This window comes from Venustampulla echinocandica (genome assembly GCF_003357145.1).
Source record: "Venustampulla echinocandica strain BP 5553 chromosome Unknown scaffold_0, whole genome shotgun sequence".
NCBI lineage: Eukaryota > Fungi > Ascomycota > Leotiomycetes > Helotiales > Pleuroascaceae > Venustampulla > Venustampulla echinocandica.
This window is the reverse complement of record NW_022474205.1, coordinates 4,720,710-4,736,236: the sequence shown is the minus strand read 5'-3', so window position 1 is coordinate 4,736,236 and position 15,527 is coordinate 4,720,710. Positions and strand designations below refer to the sequence as shown.

At 47.1% G+C, this 15,527-nt stretch overlaps 4 protein-coding genes across 4 annotated transcripts; 2 read left to right on the top strand and 2 right to left on the bottom strand.

Annotated features, from left to right (window-relative positions):
- Window positions 1-1,775: 1,775 nt before the first annotated feature.
- On the top strand, window positions 1,776-5,300 carry BP5553_01471 (uncharacterized protein; the record flags this gene model as incomplete). The annotated part of the gene is made up of 6 exons (XM_032010094.1): window positions 1,776-2,028; window positions 2,122-2,963; window positions 3,026-3,973; window positions 4,151-4,380; window positions 4,431-4,771; window positions 4,831-5,300. 6 exons carry the CDS (start codon window positions 1,776-1,778, stop codon window positions 5,298-5,300), a joined length of 3,084 nt encoding a protein of 1,027 aa, XP_031874148.1.
- A 1,960-nt stretch (window positions 5,301-7,260) lies between these two features.
- On the top strand, window positions 7,261-8,844 carry BP5553_01470 (FAD-binding-containing protein; the record flags this gene model as incomplete). The annotated part of the gene is made up of 2 exons (XM_032010093.1): window positions 7,261-7,782; window positions 7,831-8,844. 2 exons carry the CDS (start codon window positions 7,261-7,263, stop codon window positions 8,842-8,844), a joined length of 1,536 nt encoding a protein of 511 aa, XP_031874147.1.
- A 756-nt stretch (window positions 8,845-9,600) lies between these two features.
- Window positions 9,601-11,195, bottom strand: BP5553_01469 (Uncharacterized protein; the record flags this gene model as incomplete). Its single annotated transcript, XM_032010092.1, has 2 exons — window positions 9,601-10,710; window positions 10,758-11,195. The coding sequence occupies 2 exons, from the start codon at window positions 11,193-11,195 to the stop codon at window positions 9,601-9,603; spliced, it is 1,548 nt and encodes a 515-aa protein (XP_031874146.1).
- Window positions 11,196-11,795: 600 nt separating this feature from the next.
- Window positions 11,796-15,511, bottom strand: BP5553_01468 (uncharacterized protein; the record flags this gene model as incomplete). The annotated part of the gene is made up of 3 exons (XM_032010091.1): window positions 11,796-12,836; window positions 12,886-13,250; window positions 13,474-15,511. 3 exons carry the CDS (start codon window positions 15,509-15,511, stop codon window positions 11,796-11,798), a joined length of 3,444 nt encoding a protein of 1,147 aa, XP_031874145.1.
- Window positions 15,512-15,527: the final 16 nt, after the last annotated feature.

Sequence of the window (15,527 nt, the reverse complement as noted above, 5' to 3'; positions counted from 1 at the left end):
CTCCAGCCCTTACACTACCTTGACTCTCTCACCCACGTCGAGGTCCTAAATCTAATCGACGACATGGGCATTTTCTTCGTCTGCCGCCCACTACAATATATACACCGCGTCGCTGCATTTACTACGCTGCCTGCCGATTCTCGACGGCCACTCAGCTCCCTCGACTATACATGGACCGTCAGCACCATAGACTCCATGCTGACAAAATGAAGCCCGAGCAATCCCCTCCTTGTTTTTGATTTGGTATTTAAATGGCATCAATGGCCATTTGGCCCTTTGAAGCGAGAATTCAGGTGCTAAATTTCTCCTTTGCTCTGTTTCGTGGATGAAATGAAACGCATGTGAAGCGACATGCAGAGATATGACCGCGTGGATTTGAGAGTAAATACTCATATTCCGGGACTCTTAGGCCTATTGATTTATCGTATTGCACTTCGGAGATACCGACTTAGCCGAAGATTATCAGATGATGCGGAGAGATCGATCCCAATGACGACGGGAGGAGAGGCTCAATAGGCCGAATTGAAAAAGAGAAGGGAGTGAAGGCCTGGCCGACAAGAAGTCGGTTTTGTTCGGTTCAGGAGTAGCGATGGCCGCTTCGGACGACAACGTATCCCAGAAGCTATGTCTGGATCCCGTAGTCATCCGAACGACGGGGCGTGAGGGCGTAAGAGGTAACGGGATGGTGAAGAAGGCACCATCAACACGGAGGACTCAGGGCAGATTTCTGCTACATACCACGGCTCTTCAGCATCTATTTCCTTTCTCCGCCAACTGTCGTCACTCACCTATCTCCCCCATGTAACTTATTTCTTGAGCAGTTGTTGAAAGGTATTCTCGCAATCACTTGGTCGTAATTGCTACCTCGTTCCTACTGTTGTTGTCCCACTTTCTCGGTTGCACTTCGACCATTTCTGTCATTGCGTCCGAAGGTTCGCTTCTGGTAATACAAATATTAAAGCTGAAAATCAAGGATATCAGCTAGTAATGGCAAGGCGGAGAAAACAGGACCGAGTGAGAGTAAAGTGGAAACCCCAGCAATATGCAGCTAGCAGGTGAAATCCAACATCTAGATAGTCCAAAAGTAATAGTGGCATAGGTGAACAGTTGTTGTGCTGGTCCAGGACGTTCGTTGAAGTCGCCTTCCAATGTTTTGATTATGGATATATTCCATCCCTCTTTCCCCAACGCAACCTAGTCTCGATCTATTCCAGTTTGCTTGACTCTACCTGCTACTAGCTTCTTTTACAATTCCTCTGCCCTCTGCGATACCGTTCTCTTTTATCTCCCAATCATCCAGTAAAGTCGATGATACTCATCATTCTCACATAACTAATAGCAAGCCTTTCTTCAATGAAAACTATCAATAACCTCTTCGCTTCCTACATCTTAACAAGTCTCACCTTATCACCTTGTTTCCTTTTCTCATCTTAGCCTCTAGTCGGAAAATTGCAAATAGCGAGAAGATCCCTTTCGATCCGCACAGGCTTCAATTCTCCTCTTAAGAACAAACTTTACCTCAGACAGCTTGGCCGGTCGACCTCGACAGAAATACCTTGTGCTACCTTGATCGTCCATCTCAGGCTACTACTTCCTTAGAGTAGTAATCAGCATACTTCTTGGTACGTCGCCATTGAATTGAAGCGATGGTTCGATTACTGCTAACCGTTCTAGCCATTTCATTATCTTGCCACAACAACCATACCATCGATCTAAATACATATATCAGCGGTTCAAGCTCTCACTATTACAATAACCTACACTACAACTTAACAATGGCTGGAATCCCGATTAAACTTGAACCGCAATCAGACAAGTGTCCGGAACCGGTTCTCTACTCCGGCGAAAAGATTCAGAACCAGCCGGGCCCAGCATGGCACAACTGTGAGAATCTAGAACTCTTGCATCAAGTTAAGATTCATGAGAAAGCAGCCAAGGATGGCTTCAAATGTCTTGAAGAGTTGGCGTCCAGCCTGAAACGCCATTTGTCAGACCTTCCCAGCTGCGAGAAGTGGATCCGGAGGTTGAGTAAGTTTTTTAGCCTTTCTATTGCTATCACAATAGCAAGTCCATGGTACATTGCTGACATCCTAATCGAAACAATTTCTGATAGCAAGATAGAATGCCCAGTTCTCATTGGATTTATCGGAGCATCTGGTGCTGGAAAGTCAAGCCTTATCAATACCTTACTTGAACATGATGATCTTCTTCCAGCCGATGATGAGAAAGCTTGTACCGCAGTTTGCGTTGAAATTTCATGGAACCCGGTGAACGACCCAGAAAGGGCATATCTAGCAACAGTCGAAAGAATAAGCGAAGAGGATTGGCGCACTGAGATTGAAAGTCTCTTTCAAGACTTGAAACTAAGTCATGGCCCTAATGGTAGCGAGGAGGCATCCGAAACGGGTAGCTATGAAGCCGAAGTCGAGCACGACGAGGATAATGAGGACGACGAGGGTGGTGGGGATAGTGAGGACGGTGAGGCCGATAGCGGCGGCGATGGCGATGACGACGATGATGATACACAGGACCCGGAAAGGGAGGCGCGGATCAAGGCTGCATTTCATAAGCTCAAGTGTGTCTATCCACACATTGGGACTATCGATGACCTTTCGCAATATACAGTCTCAGAACTCATAGATGACCCAAATGTCAAGGATATTCTAGGAGAGAGCGCATCAATTTTTGATCATTCTCAAGACCGATTTGCAGAGCGGGTTAAGCCCTTCATCGAGAGCGGCAGAGTTAAGAACGGACGAAGCTCATTTGCACAGTGGCCGTTGGTAAAGCTTGTGCGCTTACGTATAAAGTCTGCTATTCTGCGTAATGGAGTTGTTCTGGTCGACCTTCCAGGCACTATGGATAGTAATGTCGCTCGTGGCGCGATTGCGGGAAAATATCAAGAGAATCTTGCCGTCACTTGCGTCATTGCGCCTACGCAGCGTGCAGCTTCTGATAAACCGGTAACATATCCCATCTTACAGTTCAAGTGGTCTAAAAAGTTTCCTCCGCTAACGAATGTCAGGCCCAAGATTTACTTGGAAAAATTACCCAGCGTTCGCTACAGTTGGATGGTCGTTTTTCCAGCGATACCTTGTGCTTTGTTGTTTCGAAAACAGATTCGTCCATTAGCGTACCTCGATATATTAGCACTCATCTTAATGTGGAAGAGCTTCTTGCGCCGGAGTTTGCTCTCCAGGGCAAGCTGAAAGAGACCATGAATAAATTAAAGGAAAATGATAGAGTGCTCAAGGTGAAAAAAAGGGCGGGGGAAACAGTCCTAAAAGAACTCAAAAAGGAACTCAAACAACTCCAAAAGCTCATAAAGAAGTCTCACCCTCAAAAGGCCAGGAAGCGCAAGCGTATTCCAGATGAAGAGGAGCTGAACCCTAGTGCCCAGGGGGCATTTGGTCCTCTTACGGCTGAAGAGGAGTTGAACAATCAAAAAGAAAGCGAGCTGAAGCAGAAGATCAGAGCCGCCCAAGATGATATTATCACCATACATGCTGTCCAGAATAAGGCAGCAGATAATATTAAAAAGGCTGAAGCTTTGGTCGAGCTCTCAACATCTCGACAACGAGCTGCTTGCATTCAAAACAGAAATGCAGTGTCAGCAGCTGAACTAAGAAAAGACTATGATGCTGCCGCAAATATGCTCCCAGAGGCTAATCAGAAGCCGCTCCAGGTATTTTGTGTCTCTGCGCTTGCCTTTTCGGAATTAAAAAAGAATGCTGGTTTGGTTCCTGGCTTCCTAAGGCTCAGAGATACGGGAATTCCTCAGCTGGCTAAATGGCTTGCAGAGACAACTTTGAGACCTCGGCATCGCAGTGCAACATCATTTCTAAAGGATATCGAGAGCCTCGAGTTCTCTATAGCACCATGGCTCAAAACTTGCTCTGAATTCAAAATGTCTGCTTCTCAGGCAGAGGCGGTTGAAGATGCTTTCACTCTAAATTTTGAAGTTTTGCTAGAGGTAAGAATACATTCCCCCGGGCTTATAAAGTTTCGAAAGAAAGGCAAGAACTCCCATCTCTCAACTACCAAGTGGTATCCGGAACATTCACATCAAGATCGTGGAATGAAAAATGTGCTGGCTCACGCTCCGATAACCAGGTCACATCTACAGATAAAGCTGATTACCGCATACTAGAATTTAGCTCAGGCCCGTTCAGACACCATTCAAGAATTCAAAGATATCGTTGAAAAGAAGATATTTTTGGTGATGGCGGCGAATGAGACAGCAGCCGCCCGAAAATCCATCAGGACGGTGCGTGCCTGGGCACGACGTCCCGTCTACTGGTCCACACATAAAGCAACCAATAGAGGCAACGGAGTCCACAGGGCAGGTAACGGGGCTGAATATAACTGGAACGAAGACTTGTTAGTATTCCTCTATAGCCTCGCCGCGTTCTTTCGTTAATTCTTCACAGGGCTGGACTCTACCTGGATTCGCTAGTTGACCTGTGGAGCGGAACAATCCACAAGAAGTTGTCAAAAGGACGTGGTACCTATAACAATGTGGTTGTCAAATCCATCGAGGAGTTCATTGAAGCTACAAAGAGTTCTACCTTGAACATTTGCCCGGAGTTATCTGAGGCAATTTGTGACTGGCAAGATAGTGTCCTTAGAGCCCCACCCCAAATCCAGAGGAAGTCTCGGTCAATATTCAAAAAAACAATACCAGAGTTTGCCAGCCTAGCCCATCGAACGGTTACGCCAAAAGTTTTAGAGACCTGGAGGCCAGTTTATGAGCAATGCGCTGCCGAATTTGGTTAGTAGTATCCCGGTCATATTGTTGAAGAGCCGTGCTAATTGGCACGACTTTTTCAGGCCTTGGTCATTTTAGACGCAACCGTATGACCCATGAGATATATATTAATCAGTCAGCGCATGCAATGTACCGGGATTGCAGCCAAGAAATTCAACATGTTTTCAAGCAACTTTGGCAATGCCTTCCAGGAAAGTTCGATAAAGTCACCAATCCAGAGACGGAGCGAATCGCTGATGAGTTTGTCGATTTGGTAGAGAAGAACAGCTTCGATGAGGAACGAATGGAGGAGGAAACCGCAACAGGAGCACAGAGGTTGGAATTGCAACAGGAAGTAGTAGGTGCATTTATCAAACTCAAGGCTGCCTGGTGCGATCCGGCTCAGGAGCAACAAGAAGGAGCCCATAAAAATGGAGATGATGGGGACGAGAATATTCCATCCCCCGAGATTGATTTTGAAAAGTTGCTCAATTTAGAACCAGATGATTCTGGCTCATCACTCAGTGAAGAGTCCGATGAATCCGGAGATTGATCTGATTGACCAGTTAACAAGTCAGAGCAACCTCACCCAGCTATGTCACTGGATTCTCGTTCTCTCTCACCACTCGGAATACTCGATGAATGGATACCATCAGCTCTGTATCCCTTGGGAGTTCATTGGACGTTCATCATCACCTTCAACATATCGTCTTTACCATGCAGTGAGGGATATGGCAGACCCTCATAGTAGGCCGGACGGGGGAGTAATACTGCTCCAGAAGGTTATGAGAATTATCTTCCCGCTATGGCTCATATTTCTACACACCAGCCCTCGAACTTCTTTACACACTTAGAACAGTCATATTTACAAAGTTTTCTCACTTCTGCTTCTAGATTTTAATAATTACATGTACAATATCCAAATACCTTCCCGTTTGCTTGCTTCGTTAAAATACAGTGGTCAATATTCATTTAGAAACCACCCCACCCCAAGGATTTAGTTGTCTACACATTTTCCCTAGACAATTCAATTAATACCTCGTTAGAACCATGAAGCCTCAAGTCATTTTCTCGCATTGCCGTATCTAAATCACTACGATTCTTTACAAATCCATCTAATTATTATAGAGGTAAGAAAGTGGACCAGTTAATATCTTGACATATCATCGCAGCACCGCTGGGAGCGCTCTCAAGCTTGTAATGGACCCAACTAAAACCATCGAGCGAGCTGGCAAACATCCGAGGTGGTTATGCTCCACTAAACACGCTAACCGTTGGCTGTCAATCAAGAACGGGGCGCTAACCGGCACGACCCGTAGCCCACCTATATCTACGAAGAAGCCAGGCGCATCGTTCACTCATGGTCACCGAGATTTCTAAGTTTTTAGGCAGAGTGCCGCGCTAAGAGCCATTGTTCTACTACTGTAGCAACAGCTACTCCAGAAAAAAAGATTGCGAAAAGCTGTCCACGGAATTTGCGCAGCAGGAACCGCCAGCTACGTGCGCTAGGCCCCGGCCGTAGGAGGTTGAAACATAGCGAGGTCGAAGTGCAGAGGTAGATAGTGCTCAAGCTGCTATATAGGATGTCTACGGTGCTATGTGAATCTCCCGTCGACATCTATCTAGGGCCTAGATGAAATCCTTAGAGAAAGGAATCGTTGGCGGTAATATTCTGTCGTTATATGGACCACACTATGACTATGACGAACAAATCATAGTGGACAGATAGGAGACGAGAAGCTAGAATTCGCTCCTTTTGAACTCACCCGGTTTATTGAGGAACGCCCAATGGAACGCGGGCCGTAGTGAGTACCCATAAAACAAATGGCTTGCCAATTGATGCCTTCGTATGCTCGAGCTTGCCATCAAACACCAACAATACCAACAACACCAACAAATACCAACGATGACCCCTCCCCATCTCCCCCGAGCCTCCATGGAGTGGGTGAGAACCCGTCGTTCTAGCAAACCAAGAAACAAACGAACAAACAGTTATTTTGAAGTGTCTTATCCTACAAAACATACCTAGATACTATCATAGTATGAAACAAAATTCCAGGACAGGAATAGACCTCCACAGCGCGATCACGTCGATCCCTATACCTAGAACTTGCTGGCATGTGTGCCGAGTAGATACTGGGCCATGAAGTAAGCGCTGGACAGTTGTCGGGCTCGATGATTAGGAGCCTGGGACAATTCCGTCTTGCAGAAACGGGCAGGATTTTAATACGGCAATTAGCTGTGCAAGCAAACTAGTTACAACTGCATAACTTGAGCTTAACTGAAACCTATTTGAGCTATTTATGGGTTTGGGGAGTAATATAAGAACAAAGGGTGTGACGCGTGCAACCCAAGGTCTTTGTTCTGTTGGCCGTTGGCTGTACAACAGGAGGTGAAACACAAGTTCACTTTTCAAAGCACCTCAGGTCCTCAGCTAAGAAGCTTTATATGCCAATCTGCGATAGATATATTAAGAAACAACGAAGTCAAACAATCTCTCAGTGCTTGCTGCGATGGCCCCAATCACCAAGATGGGATCCCATGAAACGACCATCAACCGAATTGCGGCAGTGGTACAGGCTTTCTATGATTGCAAAGAACCCTACCGTATATTTCACGGCTCGACGAACAGCACCAGACCAGTTCAACAAGGTCGAGTGGTTGATATTAGGGCCATGTCAAGTGTGGTCAAAATTGATACTGCATCCAAAACGGCATTGGTAGAGCCCAATGTGCCCATGGATAAATTAGTAGAGGCAACCCTCGAACACCAGTTAATACCGCCAGTTGTTATGGAGTTTCCCGGGATTACAGTTGGAGGAGGCTACGCAGGCTCTGCGGGAGAGAGTAGCTCTTTCAAGTATGGTTATTTTGACCAGACCGTCAGCTCGGTGGAGATGGTCTTGGGAAACGGGGAGGTTATTACTGCGTCCAAAACTGAACACCCAGACTTGTTCAAGGGCGCAGCGGGAGCTCTTGGCACTCTGGGAATCACCACTTTGATCGAATTACAGCTTGTCCAAGCTAAGAAATTTGTGAAGACGACTTATCACTAGACGGGGAATATACATGATACTATCCAGGCCATTCGGAAAGAAACAGAGAACCCTTCCAACGACTACGTCGACGGTATTATCTTCTCCAAAACTCACGGAGTTGTAATTAGTGGTAAGTTGACAGACCACAAACCGGAGTCTGCCAAACCCCAGACGTTCAGCAAACCTTGGGATCCTTGGTTCTACCTTCACGTAAAAGAGAAGACACTCTTTGAGTCCCCTTCTTCGCCAGTCACCGATTACATTCCTCTGGCCGAATACCTTTTCCGATACGATCGAGGCGGCTTCTGGGTTGGTCTTGAGGCGTTTCGATACTTTGGATTCATGCCATTCAACCGACTGACGCGGTGGTTCCTGGATGATTTTGTACACACTCGAATGCTATATCGAGCCATGCACGCTAGCAATAGACAATTCGGCAACATTATTCAAGATCTCTCACTGCCCTATTCCACTGCCGAAGAATTTGTTGGTTACACAGGAGAGGAACTGGATATCTGGCCGCTATGGCTATGCCCGTTACGCCAGATGGATCCACCTACGTTCCACCCACACACAACACAGCCAGGTCCCGGCGACTTTTCGAAGCCAATGTTGAATATCGGCCTCTGGAGGCCGGCGTCAACAGACATGGACACGATTTTCCAGCAAAACCGGCGATTAGAAAGCAAGCTGACAGAGATTGGTAGGCGGAAAGTGCTATACTCTCAAACGTACTATACGGAGCCAGAGTTCTGGCAATTGTATGATCGAAAGTGGTATGATGACCTGAGACAACGGTACTCGGCTACAACTCTGCCCACGGTCTTCGATAAAGTGAAGGTTGATTTGGGAAGTATAAGACGAAAAGTGCTTCGTGGATTCAGAGGCTGGCTTCCTCGTGGCCATTCGCGGGATTTGTTGGCATATGGTGGGCGATACGAAGTAAGGACTATCTACTTCATAGGCGTCCCTCTTGGGCATCTAAGGGCGCATTGGTGGCTTCGAAGAAGGACGTGGACAAAATTGGACATGATTCAAAACCAGCAGTCGTCATTGTAAAGTAGTTGGATTTGACAATGGAGAATGTATTAAAGTGTTGTGTGTAGGTGAGATGATGTGGTATCTACATTATAGTTATCTTCAACTCATCAGGGCGAGATTAGCTATGCTACATCAACGCTATCAATGACCACTCTAGCAGACAGGTACTAACCAGCAAGGCAGCTGTACTTCATCGGGTGATTTATTGGGATGCATCAGCGGCTTGATTAAGTGAAGCTTAACATACTTGGGCTAGCAACATCACAATAATATTTTAATTCCAAAGTATCACATTCATTCTTGATAGCCATTCCTGTTTGCATGTGTTTCGTGAATATAGCTTTTCCAGAACCAGGCAAGTTCAAATAATTGGGATACTCCCTTCTTACGTACACCCATCCTTCTACCTAGCTAGCGCTAAAATCATAGAGCATATCTGCGCTGCGTGCAAACAGCCTCGATCCTCATCCTATCACGCTAGGTATATTACACCTAGCAAAGTCCCTACACCTAGCGTCTGCTACCCATGCGTAAAGAGGCACTTTCTCTAGCAGGTTATCGACTTATTGCCAATAGTCACCGAAGTTCACTCAGTAGCCTGTACTAAATTTATCTCGGTCGGCACAGAAAACAGAACTATTACCGCAAGATTTCCGTCTGGCAGAAGTCGCCACTTGCTAATTCACTTAGAAATTCTGTGCCAAGGTGAAAAATTACGTGTGATTGTTTGAAATCTTGATATAAATGTCTATGTGGCAATACAAGAATGGATATTCAAGACATAGACAAGGAAACTTCGGGAGCTTCAAACAATTCTCGGAGCCGATCCTTATACTCTTCCTTTTCTTTAATCTTCCTCTCGATCATATCAGCTGCACCAACATCCCAATATGGGGCTACAACCTCGTCGAATATGGGCATTTCGCTGTGTTCTGGATGGAACAATGGTTGGATATGCTCATTAAAGAGCCGGTATAGTCCCTTGGGACTATTCGCTGCATGGAAATACCAGAAGCTTCCAGTATCCCAGCATTTTCTCATGATAGGAGTTTGATATAGGGGCTCCTCTCCTGTGATGTCCCTTTCTTCTTGCTCGAAAGCGTCAAAGTACTCAGTGATGATTTGACGAAAAGTCTCCAGGTGTTCACCGGGTTCGATAGAGTCTACAGCTCGCCCTGAGAGCCAGTATGGAGGGCATTGCATTTCTATCGGTAGTGAACATGCCCATTCGAGGTCGATAAGACTGGTGATATTCCATTTATCGTCAACGAAGATGTTACTTTGGTGGAGATTCGTAAGGCTAAAGACAAAAGGTCCGTAACGATAGCCAGGACGAGTGAAATGTTGAAGAGTAGCGCGCATCATAGTTAATGCGGCAAGTTGTTGCTCGCCGTCTGCTTTGCTGTGAATGGAATTTGGTTGATGGCAAATGCGATTATCATGAGAGCCTAGAAGGTCAAGGAGGTACAGATCAGTGGCTGAATATGTAGAAGTCCTGCCGATTGATCTTGGGATACCTTCGTTCTCCAAGCGGTGAAGTCGTAAAGTTAGAGGGCGATTAGTTAAGGTCGTAAAGCCTTGATTATCCAGAGTAAAGGAGCCAATTCGTGGTAAATGAGACCTATTTAGTGAAAGCATGATCCGAGCCAGGCCGTGGAAAAGATTTGAGCGGCGAGCCTTGTCGTGGCAGAGAGTATCCCATGATTTTGAAAGCATAGTTCCCTGCGAAACCCAACTTATAATCATGTAGCCTGTTTTCAAAGCATCTGGGCGCCTTCGACCAACATAACGACATGGGTTAGGGAGTCGAAGGAAGGCCCGTAAGGTGCGTCGCGCGTACCACACTAATCGTGATAGAAAAGAAGCATTTTCTGGGGTTGTAAACTAGGACGAACGTAAGCAAAATACAGAATAGAATTGGCTAAACATACCATCTGCCCATCTGGGAATCCAAAGCCAAATAAAAAAGGTATTGGGATATCTGGACACATTTCTTGCATCCGTATATATGTGGCAACCTCACACCGAAGCTTCTCGTCAACATTGCCAGGACATAGTGCCTCCCCAACCTTGTAGGGTAGTGGAATTCTGACGAGGACCACCCTTGCACTGGAGGGCGTATTAATATGGACAGGAATGCACACGTTGAAGCGACTAGATAGCCAAACACTTTCATCGTCAACTCGACATCTGCTTACGCCAAGATGAAACGACACAAGAGCCTCGATCTCATCCTTCCTGGCGGACAAGTATTTCCAAAATTCTTGTTTTTGTCGAGGATATCTCAGTTCAATTGGCACGTTGCCGTCGTCATTAAGAGCTCTATCCAGCGTGATGTTTCCGCGAAGGAGGGGCAGCGTTCTCGCCATATCAAAGGTCTGCTACAAAGACCGACTGCATTGTTGACGTTCCGAGTGTTTCGAATTTCGAACCACCCCTGTATTTCCTCGAGAGAGCGGGCAACGCGATCAACGCTTTAGCTTCTTGCAGCCCTCATGACTAAATATCTTTTAAATTCTTGATGGCGGGTGGTTTGGATTTCGATAAAGCCGAAGAGTGTAGGGTGCTGGTACAATAAATATTTTGTACTCCGGTGCGGGCCGCTCCGTTGACAAACTAGCCCAGCCCTGAGCCATTTCTCTCAGCCTACGAAGTACAGCGGTATTATCTTACACATGCGTACGAAAAACATAGGAAATTCAATTATATACATTAAAGGACCTTTCCTGTCGCAGATATAGCGAGTCACTTCAGCTGTAAAATATCCCCCTTTCAAATTTCTAGGCTGTTATTTTCTACCTCGCTGTTGCAGGAAAATGTTTGGTTGGTGATTGCACATTATGGAAGGGAACAAAAGCACTTAAGACAACTCATTACTCTAGGATTCATACCTAGGTGGGGGTCTTCCCCCAATCTATCTAAGTCTAATGTAAACACTGCACCAGAGAACTCAGAGGCAAAGCGCTAGTCTAAGCAAGGACCTTGATATCGCCTGCCTTGACCTTGCCCGCATCAACAAGTCTCTTCGCCTCCTCAGACCAGACGGACTTAATCTCGTCTGCAATCTTCAGCCCATTGAGCTTGCCGGCCAAAGCCGCCGTTTCGTCCGCGTCAATTTTCCCCTGGATGAGGTCGACATCGTTCAAGACCGCATCGATTGTCGCAGCGGAAGCATCGCCACTGACAAAGTAGTTGGCTTCCTTGACGCTTCCCTTCATGACACGGCGGTTCTTCTTGACCGCAGCCTTCGCTGCCTCCTTGGCCTTCTTGCCCTGCTCCTTGTCGGCCTTGGCCTTTTCCTCCGCCTCTTTAGCCGCCTTCGCGGCGGCCTCCTTCGCAGCCTCGGCGTCATCCTTGGCCTTCTTCTCAGCTGCCTCCTTATCGAGGCGCTTCTTATTCTTGGCCGCGTTGGCTTCTGTCCGGAATCGCTTGATACGCTCATCACCAGCCATTGCTTCATCTACCAGCTTGCGAAGGCGAGCAGTATCCTCCTGCTTCTTCTTCTTGCGAGCATTGTTGTTCTTTCGCTCCATATGGCGCTTCTGATCACGGTTTTCATTATCATCGGGAACATCCTCGTCTTGGTACTCGAACGATCGCCATGAGTCGAAGTTGTAGAAGAAGTTGTAGAAAGCATCGACGTCCTCCTTTGTGCTATCCTCATCTCCGAACTTGGGAACAGGTTGAATACGAGAAAATCGGCCTTCTGACTTGAAGACATGGGCCCACAGCTTGTAAAACTTGTCACCCTTGGCTTGTTTCTTGGATGGGGGCTCGACATCGGCATGCTCGTCCACGGAGTCGAATTGGCGGCGCTTAACAGGATCGAGGAGGACTTCGGTGGCTTTCTGGATACATTTGAAGAAGCTATCATCTTCGGTGCTACCAGCTGCGGCTTTCTTATCAGGATGGTGACGGAGGACCTTCTTGCGATGGGCGCGCTTAATTTGGTCCTCGGTGGCCTTGAAGCGATATTTCGTGAGGCCAAGAACTGCGTAATGATCTTGACTCTATAAGACGTTAGCAGGACTCCAAGCTTAATATCCTTGTGAAACATACCTTCCAGTCTTTGGCATCACGCGACAGCATCATTGGATCCTCCGGCTCACTGATATCCCCGGAGTCGTCATCTTCAACTTTCTTGGCATTCTCTTGAGCTTGAATGCGGTCATCTTCAGAGAAAGTGCGCTTGTGGCGGGCGCGTCGAGCGTGGGCAAGAAAGTGAGGCCCAACGGGTTCGATTGTGCGCTGGGTTGCGGGAGACAGATGAGCAACTGCTTTGAAATCCTTTTCTCCAGCCCAACCCTCAGGAAGGACAGGGAGTGGGAGACCAGCTTGGGCGTGCGTAGTCATTGTGGGAGTTTGAGGTGGTCGATGGAGAGGAGGGGGATCTGGAAGGAAAGGAACGAGTCCAAGATCTTCTTCTGGAGAAAAAATGTTTAGCGACCGATGGTGACAAGGCTGCGAGTCCGAGCATAAACAGGGGCAAGCGCTAGCGTAATTAAATTCAATAACTAAAATACACAGGGCGAGATGCGAGTCATGTGATATCGCAACTTCCGCCAAATTGCATTTGCCTCCAATATATCAAAAGCTTCGAGGAAAAGGGAAAAGCTTAATACAGAACCAGGAAAAAGGATAGCTTACGGTGGATGGTCGAGGGTGTTAGAAAGTCTTCATAAGGTGCGTATCTTCTGTCTCCTATGCTTTTGATCGTGCTCTCTGAATTGGTTTCGTCAATGTCGTCTGGATGCCGGGGGAAACGGGAAAAATTGGATTCCCATGGTACTCCCCACGTATCCATCCCCACCAATCCTAGTCCCAGTAATGCTTCAGCAGCCTCGATAGCCTCTGGAGGTCTCGTTGTCTCGATTTCGTTCCTGGCCGAAGCGGAAGGCGAAGCGGAAGTCGATGCCGAAGCTGCTACGGATGCATCTTGAGGTTCCGGTCGTGCTGGGACGTAGTTCTTAGGCGTATCAAGCCGTTCTTGTTGCTCTGGGCTGCTGTTTTCAGGCTTTTCAAGATTGTCAATAATATCTGCGTGTGCTGCACTACGAGCCCCAGGCGTGCCTAGTGGCTCCATGATTGTTTGCTCAGTTACGTTTGTTGGCGATTCTCTTAATCTGCCCTCGGGTTCGTTAGTGACGGACTGATTTACCTCGAGGAGGCCACTTTGAAGTTGCTTGGGAGCTGATCTCAACCTTTCAAATTTACGCTGAACCGTTTCGAGCATAGCACTGTTCTGTTCAATACAGGTAGTGAGCGTTCTGATAGTTGCATTGAGCTCGCTGATAGTTGCATCCTTGGCGTCAAAACCGAGCCGGAAGGACGTCACCATATTATCGAACCCGTCGACATCAGCCTGCAGAGTTTTAATAGTTGATTTATTCTCCTTCAGATCACTCTGAAGGCTTTTGATCGCAGAGTTTCTGTTTCGAACATCATCCTTGAGGGTCTTAATAGTAGACTCGTTTTGGCGGATTTTGTCCTTCTGTGTCTTTATGACAGCATCTTGGTCCTCCCTGGTCTTCTTGTTGCTTTTGCGACTCTCTCTGAGTTGTGCAATGGTGGCGTCCCTATCCTTAATGTCTATTTTAGCTTGGTGTGAAATAGCCTCAAGCTGCTGAACTTTAGTCATCTGTGAATGCTGCTGCTGCTTCGTCACCTTTTGCTCCCGCTGTCGCTTTTCTTCGGACGTTTGAATGGTGGCTTTCAATTTTGCGATTTGCTCATTGCTTTCCCTTAAACCGGCTTCGACTTGCTGATTCTTGGCGACCTGTTCTTTGATTTGGTCTTCCATTTGCTGCGAAGTGTTCTGTAGCTGCTGTATCTCCGTGTCCTTCTTTTCATGGGCTGAAAGGTGCTCGTCAATAGCGCACTGTTGCTCCTTCATAATCTTCTCGTCTCTGTCGCGGATGTCTTGAAGGTTTCTGATGAGGGATTGGAGTTCGCTCAGGTCTTCCTTGCTTTTATTTAAATCAATGTTGAGCTTCCTGACCTCAGCGTCACGTTCCTTGATTTGGTCTTCCTGTTCCTGCGTCTTATTGAACAGCGTCTGTATCTTGGCGTACCTTTCGTTGTCTTTTGAACGGAGTCGGTCAATAGTCGCTTGTTGCTCCGCCGTAATCCTTTCCCCCTTTTGACATCTATCTTCAAGCGACTGAAGGGTAGATCGCAGTTTGTTGAGCTCCGCCCTTTTCTTCTCTAAATCGACCTCGGCCTGTTGGTTTTGGTCTTTCATTTGCATTACATCATTCCACAGCTGTTTAGCAACAGAGCCCCTCGCGTCTAGCTCTTGCGCGCCTGATTCAAAACGAGTCTGAAGTTGCCTGACAACCGTGGCCTCCTTTTCCAACTGTGTCTCCTTTCGCCGCAAGTCATACTGGAGGGCTTGGATTCGGGAATCTTTTAGCCGGGATTTGAGTTGCGACTCCCTAAGCTGTGCTTCTTGGGCTTGATGAACAACTAGCATGTCCTCGAAACAACTGAGGGTGGCCTGCCGGCTTTCCTCTAGCTCACGTGTATAGTTTGCGTCAAAGCCGCCCTCACAGCTCATATCTGCGGCCATACCTTCGCTTCGAGTGCGTCGGTGATGTCGTCGAGGCACCTCGCCACCTTCCATTCGCGCTGATGGGTTGCCATAGTTGGCACCGTCTCCAGGTGTTTGTGATTCTCCCTGCTCCATGGCCTTGGTTCTTGCT